Here is a 10,962-nt window from a genome sequence, read left to right on the forward strand (position 1 = left end):
AAACTAATCGGGGATCCCTTTAAAACTTCAGGGAGAACATAATTAGGGCAGATGAGACAAAAAAACGGCTTCACGGCAACAAATCATGTCAGCTTTATATTCCAGAGCCAAAAACTATCCCAACAAAGAAAACAACTGTTACTAGAAAACATGGGTGTCTTAAACCTGTGCAGGGTACAATGACATTAAGAGGTATAAGACATTCTGGAGCAACATGTGCTAGCTAGTGTCAGAAAGCTTAGGCTCAGCTGGAGGTCACGGGCCTTCTAATGTAGTGATGATGACTCAAAAACCATGGCTAAAACGCTAATGGCTAGCAACAAAAAAATGGGGTATTCTGAAGTGGCTTCTGTGGAAGGAGCTGAAATATGCCATCTAAATCTGGGGCAGTTAGAGGAGTTTGTAAAAAAGACTTGTCGCCACGTTTAAGTTCTTTCAGTGACCTTTTCATGAGGAGGCAATGCACATTTGGGACTTTTAGACTTAGAGAAATTTTAACATAATGTTTGGGATAATGTGACACTGCAAAAAAACCCTTGTTCAGAAAAACAAGTAGGCCTACTGTTCAAATCCTAATAAATGAGTTAAATAATTCAGTCCAAACAGTTGAATTAAMTATATTTGAGTCTAATGAGGTTTTTTAAAGAAGGGTAAAACCAAAAAGATCTCTTCTTTCCTCCTTAACAACAAAAACGTACCAATTATAATCTCACCCTCCGTCTTTATTTGAATTCCAAACCCCTCAAAGTGAAGCAAAAAGCCCACTTGTTGCAGAAATTTGCATCAGCGTTGACAATCCAAGCTGTACTTTTAAGCTGAAAGGATTTTTTTTAAATTCATTTCGACACAAAGAGAGAACAATCTGACTGAAGGAACGTGACACGAAAAGCGAAAAACTCCGTTTTTTTCTGGTTTTATTTATTTTTAAGACACCAGTTCAGCAAACGATGGGAACATTTGCGCAATATAATATTCTTTTGTGTGTGTGTTTCTGTCACAGGTTGTCAAACAGAGCCTCTCCTCTCCTCTTGGAGATTTAAAGGATTACCTGACAGTTGAGAGGAGTTATTCTCCCTCATGAAATCCCTGATTGAGTTTGTGTTACAGTGTGTTTGAATTTAAATTAAAACTTGCCCCCCCCCGCCCAAAAAAAAAACAACTTTCTGCTCTTGTGCTTTAAAAAGTAAATCACAGTATCCTCCGCATAAAGAGGTTATAAATAATGAAATTAGAAAAAAAAAGTGCAAGTCTCTATCAAAAGGTTCGATGTCGCTTAGCAGCTTGATGGCACTGTGCTCTTCATCGACACAAACAGCCAAACGCAGGACTACAATCAAGCGGCGGTCTTGCTTGGGCCCTTGCTGCTTCTACACTTCACCACGATGTAGGCGATGAGACACAGGGYGAAGACGATGAGGCCCACGCCCAGCAGCGCCTGCTGCACCATCTCCAGCATCTGGAGCCGAGACATGAGCTCTTTCTTAAACATGTCGGCYGTTTCATCATCCAACGTGGCCGTCTGTGCGGAGACAGGAGCGAGGAACATTTTGTGACGTCTGTTTCTTATTTAGACAACTCGTGATGGCTTTCTTCTTTTTTGTCTTACCTCATTAAGCCAAATAAGAGGAAGTAAGGTGTAGTCTTTGACTTTCTTCAGCACCCTGCAGGGAAAGAGCTCATTAGTGWTGAATATCATCTCAGACTTCTGTTTGTCTGGTTTGATGCCTGTTATATGAAAATCCACTGTACATGTTTTAGAGCTAATATACATTTTTCGAGCTTGTGTTTTTTGCTTTGTTGCAGTATTTCATGCTTTACTGTTAAAAAAATCCAATTCAAYATGATTTATTGTTGTTTTGTTTTTTATTTAGAGGGGTGGAAATGAGAGGCATCATTCTATTCACCCAACTTCATCAATGACTCAGTTTTTAAGCGAAGAATCAGATTGTTACTTTTGAGTTCTGGTTTCCCTTATGGGTTTGATTATTGAAAGCAATTTTTTTTCTTTCTTTTTTTTTCTTTTGCTTTTTATACATAGTGTTTTATTTTTTGTAATGTACAATTTTTTTAATTTATGTAATATTTTTTTTTTTTTTTTTTTTTTTTTTTTTGGAGATTGCAGCTTGTCAAGCCCCTTGAGGGTTGTTTTGGCAATTTTACTTCACATTTGTTTTTTTTTTTTTKTTTTTTTTGTATTATAATTATGACACTATTCTTTTTTGTTTTATTCTATTTTTCTCTTCTTATTTTATAAATTTTTTTATTGTGAAATAAAGATTAAAAAAAGTGTCCGATCCTGGTCCTCGAGGGTGGCTATCCTCCATGTTGTCCTTGTTTCCCTGTTTCACCTCTTCAGGGTCTGCGTATGCCCATCAATCATCCATTCATTCAAATCAGGTGTGTTGGAGCAAAGAACCCTCTAAAACATGCAGGATGGTGGCCCTCCAGGACCAGGATTCGACGCCTCTGTACTCAGGGGCGGAGCCAGGTGCGGCCGCGGCCACCATCAAAAAATCCTTGGCTGACCCAGTTTTTGGTATAGTGGGTTTATTTTTATTTTTATTTATTTTTATATACACATACCTACAAATGTAAGCTTACAGTTTGACTCATAATCCGGGCCAGTAGGTGGCAGTAACGCTCCTTTAAGTTGGTCGCCAACYGCCGTAAAACTTGAAGAAGAAGAGACCCCTGCTTTGCCAGCAACATTTTGGCGAAGCCATTTGTATGCTCAGAATGACTGCACTGCTCAGATTTTCTCATGATGTAATTCTATTTGTTTCAAGCTCCTTCCTTACCACCTGTACTCCATTAGTAATCAACACACCTGTTGTCACTGGTTAATCACCTGTTCTTCATGGATTCCCTTAAGTTCTTTTGTTTGTATGCATTTTCTGGTCTTCTGTGAATTTATTTGCCTCTTGTTAGAGTCATATTCATTGTTTGGCTCGGGGGTCTCAGTGGGCTGCAACAACTGGTGAGTATTATTTTTGATCACTCGTGACCAAGTGTGTAGCCACGTTTTAAAAATAAAAGTCTAGTTTTGTGTGCGCGGCTTGTAAAACTACAGTCCTAGCATTCTCAGAAGCTAATATGAGACATCTATTTGTTGCACGGTAATGGGAGTTCGAACAAAGTGTCTGGGTTTTGTGGCAAAACTCAAAAATCAAAAAATTAAAAACAATGGCACCAGTACTTACGTGATCACCTTCGATGGTCCGTACATCATGTTCACTTGGATTCTCTTGGCAAAGTTAAGAGTAAACCCGGTGGTCTGGTGGAATAAAAAGTAGAGAAATTAGCATTTTAAAAATTTGCTACAGCTCTAAAAAAAAATGTCCATAACGGCTCATACAGGTTCTATATCCAGAAATGTTTTATGGTGCTCCTCATCGGGGTAGAGACCCAACACTTCCTCCCTCAGTATCTGACTGCCGTGCAGAAAGTGGGGCAGAGAGATGAAGATGGGTCTTCCTGTTCAAAGGCACAAAATAACAAATCAAAATGTCAGGTGTTGTGTGTGTGACCAGAGGAGCAGAATAGTGAGGCTTGTTTTTGCAGTTTGGATCGATGACAGACCTTCTTGACAGGAGCTGATGCCCAACACTCCGGCAATGCTGCAGTTCTTGGTGGACTTCATGTCTGAACAGAAGCATTTGTTGTCGGGGTTGTCAAAAGGGGAGGCCAGGGTGGACTGTAGGAGGGTGTAGCGGTATACTTCAATCCCTTTCAGGTCTAAAGTCTCCTCATAGCTGGCAGATACAGACCTGAAGACAAAAATAAATAAATAAAAAAATCAGACATAAGCAGGCCTGTGGCATAGGCAGTATAGGCAAACGCTAAGAGAGCTGTCCATCTAGGGGGGCGCCACAAATGGGGAACGGAAAACAATATTTTATAACTTTTTATCAGAGTATAGTTGATTTTGTCTGTATAATAATCACTAGTTACTCAGGTTTTTGAYGGTTTTGAGTAGCTCTTTTACTAATTTTCCAGGGTAGTATACTCCTGAATCCCCTAGAACTGTCCAGTCCACTTCTGGTATTYTGTTTCAAATTATTTATAATTATTTAAATTGGACAACTTGGTTCCTAAAAGATAAAAAAAATAATATTCAAATACAAAACTGTTTAATTTGGTGTGTGAAAGTATGTAAACTGGCAGTGAGAATTAGAGAATAGCACAAGGTGGGGCATCACTGGAAATCTTGTGACAAATTGGCTAGGGCCAGCTCCGCACAAAAACAATCAAATAGTCTTTAAAATATTGATCAACAACAGGAAAAGTTTCGTCACCTGCAGATGTCCGACGAGAAGAAATAAAGAGGCTTCTTCTTGTTCACAAAGGGAGCAAAGGAGGAAGCATCTAACAAAGAGGGCAACAATCTGGTCATTTATTTTGTGAGAAAATATCAAACTTATTGTTTTACTTGAATAAAGCCTACCTGTCCCATTAATCATGTCACAATAGGGGTCGTTCCAAAACCCTAAGCTCCTGTAGCACAAAGCAGAACGTTTCGAACTTGAAGTTGGAKTTAAAAGCCACAAATAAAAATTACACCAACCCTACGAAGTTTGTGCAAACTAAATATGTCTAATTTGACCAATGTGCTTTAAAAGAATTTATATTGATAAAGTTTTTCAACCTTAGACTCAAAATTCTGCTTTACTGCTCCGAGRTAGACTCACTTGCTTCCTCTCCACGTGTCAATCATTCCCACTTTGGAGATGTCATCTTTGCCAGTGTGGATGCTGTATAAGCCATCAAATGTACTGTTGTACTGGGAAAGATGGATTTCATTAGAAACATTTATTAAATACTTGTACAACCCTGATTTGATGATTTGGGGGGGGGTCATAAAATGTAAATAAAAAAGTACAAAGATTTGCCATTTTTAAAAACCCATATTTTACTCATAATGGAAAATAGTAATKATACCAATGTTTAAACCTAGAGTTAGGCCTGTTTTTTGCAAGAGAGGCTCGTTTTCAGTTTCAAAATAGAAGTGCTGCCAAATGTCAATATAGGTCTGATTCTGTTCTGACATCACTGTATGTGCTAAGGAACATTTCCACAACTGAAGGCTTTCAAACACGGTTTGCTGTGCCAGCCGCAAACACTGCTTAAAGCTCTATCATGCACAGAGGAAGCCATTTGTGAATCCAGAAACACAGCCACCAAAATTAATTTAAAATGGATCAAAGCGAGATGAAAAACTGTTCTATGGTCAGACAAGTCAAAATTTGGGATTCTTCTCGGCGCACGGTTGAAGAGCCTGCCTCTGATGGTATGGGGGTGCATCRGTGTCTGACATGTACTTCTTACACATCTGGAAAAGCTCAGTTTATGCAGAACAAGATATACAGGTTTTAGCGCATATGCTCTCATCCAGACATAGATGATGCTGAACCCTATTGCATCCATTATAACAAAAATATTTCAGTTTTTGATACACGCATAAAAATTTTGCACAGTCGCTCACTGTAACTTTCTCATAAAATGTCTGGGTTGTACCCATTTCTGACACGTTGAGTTTTTAAACAAAGAAAAAAATGCTTTATTTCTTTTTAAAATGATGTCCTCCTGGGCAGTAGAGTTAATTAAATATATCACCAGTGTTCATACTGCTMTATTTATCAGTTCAAAAAACATGACGAACAAAATGACTCCCAYAAAACAGTTTTGTTTGATAACTCAGTGACTAAAGCTAAAGATGGGAAATTTTCAGTTATGTCCACATTTTATAGTGAATTGTGATCTGACAGTAAAAAAAAAGGAATTAAGACGATCAATGAGTTATGGTCACGATGTTGACACTTTGTAATTTGCTGGTTAACAAAAAAAAGGAGCTTATTTAAGAGGATAATTACACCTAGCATTTACAGCCATTTTGGCTGCTATCTTTGTTTTTATATAGGCTGTTTGAAATGTTTTACAGAAATATAGCTTTATTTTGCTTATTGATTCTAAATAAAGTAAGCCAAAACAATGCTTCATGGCATTACTAGAGGCACACCAGTCATTATGTAAAACCATGACTGGCAGCCATCTTGAAAAATGATGGTCGTTTTGAAATTTTGACTGGACACCCAGTCCTTTTTAAAAATTAGCCAGTGCTTACATTGTGTACCAAATTTTATGCTTGCATCATTTACTGGTGTGTTTTAGTGAAACAATTTATTTGCTGCATTAATGTGTTGATGCCRTCTTATTGGTACTTATTTGTTTTCTTAGCCTTAAATTTTGATGTGTTCCATTGTTAATAAAATATGTGTTTATGAAATATGCAAATGATTGCRTTCTGGTTTTATTTACGTCTCACACGTTGCCCCCAACTTTTCCAGAATCAGGGTTTGTATTTGCATTTTAAACGTATGACTACTTGCATGTTTTTGTGCGGCCTTACATCTGGAAATAGTCCCAAGGTGCCTTTCAGTAAGGGGTCCTTGTAGCCCCAAAGCATTTCCTTCACCGAGCGGTACTGGAACAAGGAGGAGTTGGTGTCTGTGATCATTTTCTCCAAAACCCCATGCAGTGCTGTTGGAACCAGTGCGTACATTCCCTGCAAAAATCAGAATACAATACATTTACCCTGATAGGTGTRGGGTTGTTTCCAGATAAATATCTTGGTTATACAATGCAGCTCCATGACGACACATGCCAAACTGCTGCACACACAGATAGAGCTACTGCCTGAGGAGATAAAGCTGAAAATAATCRTCTTTTATGACTGCAAAACTCGGCACTTAGACGTGGAGTCTCTCGCTTGCCGTGTTTGCTCTATTTGTTTGAATGTTGTCAAAGTTTAAAGGGAGAGCGCACCTCCGCTCTTGTTTATGAGGGCAAAAATAAACTGCCTTGTTGAATTAAGACCTCTGAGTCATTCCTCATTTTCCTCCTCTAAAGCAGGAAGTGTGCACAAATGTCACCACAGAGCTGAATATTAAACCTCAGTGCTATTTTTGTATGTTCGTAATCCAAGCTTTGATTTGTGCTCTTTATTCGTCTGATCAGAGATTCACGGTTTGCAAATTCTGCAGTCTGAGGTAGCCTTGGGCTTAAAAATTTGAGAGATTGAATATATAAGCATCTGCCGTGAAGCTTCGCGTTTCTTTAAGCTGCAACGGTATGAATTAAAGAAGAATCAAAGTCAAGAAATTTTGTCTGAATTATTTTATTTACAGCTGAATTATAATTTTATTTGTCGGTGAACCTTTAGGAAAGAAGGAGCTGTGTCAACATCTACAACTGACTGACCTTTGGAGTCAACTCGATTCAAGATAGCCGCCGCAACGAAGCAACTTTATCAAAGACAAAAAYTACTAATCTAACCAATAATACGTCAATTAAACTGAAATGTGCCACGAACTGAACAGATTTTAATGGAACCCTTGGAAAATAATTATTAGCTGTACCTTTCACAGCTGACTCACTTTTGGTGTTAATCTAATTCAAGATGGCCGCCACAGCTAAGCAACTAGTCAACATAAAAAGGGTTATACCTCCTGTTAAATTTAAATATTAAGCAGAAATTAGGTGCAGTAGTTGCTAAAAGTCACTCTCAAAACRTACTCCAAACACTAACAGATCCATCAAGATATCGTGATATTGCATGAGACAATAAACTCATAACTTGATGTTAGAATAAAACTCAGACATGAAAGKCAGTGGGTAATGTGTGTATCTTAAGAAACAGAAATAAATTAGTGAACATTAGAATGTTGCACTCTGATAAATAGCCTTCAAGGGAAAACTGGAGGGGTTAAAACACATGCTTTCACAGATATTATGGTGTAGATTTACATATGGGAAATAAATCTTTGAACTGACTTGTGACTGGCACAAAATGCAAGTTAGTCTTAAATGTATGCAATGGTGTTCTTACTATTTTAAAAGCTCAATAGCATTAAACTGAATAATGTGGAAACTCTGCACTCCCATTCGGCTTATCAATCAAAACACGGACCCACTTCTCATGGATGTATATGCTTTAATCACCTGTTTTMTTCTAAATGGAACCACAGTTCACAGAATGGACGTCATGCACCATTAAATAAAACATAAACTTGGTGAATCAAACCATAATGTGTGAGGGAAAATGTTTGYTGACATCCATAACCAAGTAGAATCTTTACTACATAATGTACACAATTTTTTTCTCTTTTTTTGGCACCTACAGTAACTTGATTCCTGCAAACAGAATGTATGCAGCGCACAATATAAAATAGTCCTAAAGTAAAGCTTAGTWTCATTATCCCCCACCACCGAAGGGGATAATGTTTTTGCCTGTATGTTTGCTCACTTGTCTGAGCTTAGCAACCTCAGAAACAACTTAAATATGTTTAGTGTCAACTTAATCCAAGATGGCTACCACAGCAACCTTATCAAAGCTAAAAGCAGCACTAACTCCTCCAGTTTTCAAGATATTGAGCTAAGATTTGGTTTAGTATTAGCTAAGAGTCATTCTCAACACATACTCTGAGCGCCACTTTTTGCTAAAAAAAATTTAGCTTAAATGTTTTGCGTTAGCTGTAAAAGTCAACCTTTGTTAGCAAAAAAAAATGTATTAACCACTAGATATATTTTACTGAAACTTCAAATAAGTAATTGCGAAATGGATATTTACAACTGGTTTACTTTTGAAGACAAAGCCATTCAAGACGGCAACCACAGCTAATCAACTTAGCCACCCCAAAACATGAGAAACACTCTAAATTAGCGATATTTGCTAATGTTGCTAATTAGAAACTAAATCCAGGCCAGCAATTTTTTTAAATGGTTTGTTTTTCAGAAACTCAAGCATACATGGACGGTAACAAATAATTTTAACTTTATCTCTAGTTTAAAATAACTTAAATCCTCCTCCTAATTAAATTTGCATGCTATTTGGACTTGTTCCCAACATGAAGGCTGAGACCTTCACTGATGCTCCAAAATGACTAAAAACAAGGAAAAAAAAGATACATTTTTTGTCCATTTGGTTTTCCCAGCTAATATAGAAAGACTCATTTCTTTTGGTAAATATATGTTTCACAAACAAGCCATCACAAAGCRTGAATGTCAGAAATCACCACTAAAATAAGTGTTTGTGGACCAAAAACAACCAGGCTGCCAGCCAGCACAGCTTGCTTTGGCAGCGTTTGTGACAGATTTTTAATCAAAGACGCATTAGCCGTAGAGCCGAATTAAGTCAGGAAWACAACACTTACAGCCACTGCGAGGTTGAGCGAGGTGATCATGTCGTCCTCYGTCCCCACCGACATGGACGGGTCGAAGATGGCACCAAAAGGTAGCAGGAAGGACACCGTGTGATTGGGGCTGAACGTGACATTGTCTTTGGGGAGATATCTTGTCCTGAATTTTTTAAAAAACAGATTGATGTTTGAACAAGGACAGAAAAGGAACTAGGATTTTTTTTCATGACATTTATAAGAAAATATGAATAAAAGAACCTCACCAGTAGGTGTAAGGACCTTTTTCCACTACAGCTGGTTTTGCCCCATATTGCAAAACCTCCAGTGGATTTTTCAAGTCAAAGAACCAGAACTGCCTGTACACTTTTGTCCCCGAAGCTGACCATGTCTCATAAGCTGTCGTACCGGGTTCAATGACGGCTTCCTAAACCCAGCAGACACACAGACAAGCTATTTTTAACATGCCTCAAGACTGCCAGCAGGCCAGCAGCCCTCGTGACACATGAAAAAGGTGGATGCTCCTATTAGGGGAAAAAAAAGACTTCACAGTAAATCGAAATCTATGCTGAAAACAATGTCTTCTAAAAAGAACAGATGGTGATCTTTAGATGGATCAGGCATCTAGAATTGCAGTTTGGCTTTCTGCACAAGAAATGTTTACAGTTTGAAACAGCTTTTTAAAACATCGTATTTCTCCTGATTCACCTTGATCTCTWATTTCACACACACATATGCTCTGTCACTCCCTGCACTTCCAAACCAGGATGAAATTGAGCACCATACCTTGTGCACTGTCCCCCGGATGATGCTGTTGCCCACAGGGATGAGGATGCCACCCAGGATGGCTACCAAACCCCCTATCRCAGCTCCGGCTATGAGTCCGCACTCTCGGTTACAGCAGCCCATGGTGGTGTACGTTTCCCCTCCTTCCTACGTGTGTCTGTCTGTCTGCTCGGCTGCCTGTTCTCCCTCCGTCTCTCTGWGCTCGTGGCGCGTGCCGCAGCTTGTTTGTGTCCCGGCAGCAGTGGCAGGTTGTACCATCAGAGGAGCTGACGGAGCAAGCTGAGGCCAGGTAAAGGTGCACACACCCCTGGCAGTGACCCAGCCTTATGCAATCAAAGGGTGGGTTTAAGGGTCACTCCTGGTATCAGCATGGACTCTTGGGCTAGATGATAACTGTAAAAAAGGGTTCAGATAGAAAAGCATCTCAGCACCAATAAGACTTTGTTCTTTTCCTGTTTGTTTTATTATAATGGTCTGAGTTCCTCTTTRAATCATTTTATTAGCTAAGCGTCACCTTAATCTTTTTTTTATCTTAATCTGCTCATCTATTGCTTGAGTTTAAAACCCGTGCTTGCAAAAAAAAATCTATTTTTTATTCTCATTGTGTTTTAACAAAATGTACAAGAATTTGAATTTTTGTTGTTGCTTTAAATTATTTTATAAATKTTATTTATTGGCAATCATTTTACAATGCTTATCATTTTTTCCAATGATTGTACATGGGTTTTTAATGTTTGATAAGAAGAGATATAATACTGTCGCAATTCACATGGCTCGACTGTCTTTACTGCTGTCTGTATCTAACCATGAGCATAAACTGTTTGGCACATTGTGTAATATTAGACAAACTGAAATTGTGTTTAGTAAGCATGTAACTCATTGACAGGTGGGTGATTTTTAAAATGTCAAAGAATAGTCCAAAGAAAAGTTCAAAATGGTACAATACATCAGGGTACAATACAGTACAAATCAATTATACAATACA

General features: G+C 38.3%; 1 protein-coding gene across 1 annotated transcript; it reads right to left on the reverse strand.

Annotated features, from left to right (window-relative positions):
* Window positions 1–897: 897 nt before the first annotated feature.
* On the reverse strand, window positions 898–10,253 carry cd36 (CD36 molecule (CD36 blood group)). Its single transcript, XM_014020665.1, has 12 exons — window positions 9,978–10,253; window positions 9,458–9,618; window positions 9,210–9,354; window positions 6,407–6,562; window positions 4,689–4,780; window positions 4,445–4,494; window positions 4,296–4,365; window positions 3,580–3,767; window positions 3,356–3,474; window positions 3,201–3,274; window positions 1,607–1,661; window positions 898–1,519 (listed from the first exon to the last, which is right to left on the reverse strand). Exons 1-12 carry the CDS (start codon window positions 10,098–10,100, stop codon window positions 1,334–1,336), a joined length of 1,419 nt encoding a protein of 472 aa, XP_013876119.1. The 5' UTR covers window positions 10,101–10,253; the 3' UTR covers window positions 898–1,333.
* Window positions 10,254–10,962: the final 709 nt, after the last annotated feature.

The sequence above is a fragment of the Austrofundulus limnaeus genome, unplaced genomic scaffold (genome assembly GCF_001266775.1).
Source record: "Austrofundulus limnaeus strain Quisiro unplaced genomic scaffold, Austrofundulus_limnaeus-1.0 Scaffold262, whole genome shotgun sequence".
Classification (NCBI taxonomy): domain Eukaryota; kingdom Metazoa; phylum Chordata; class Actinopteri; order Cyprinodontiformes; family Rivulidae; genus Austrofundulus; species Austrofundulus limnaeus.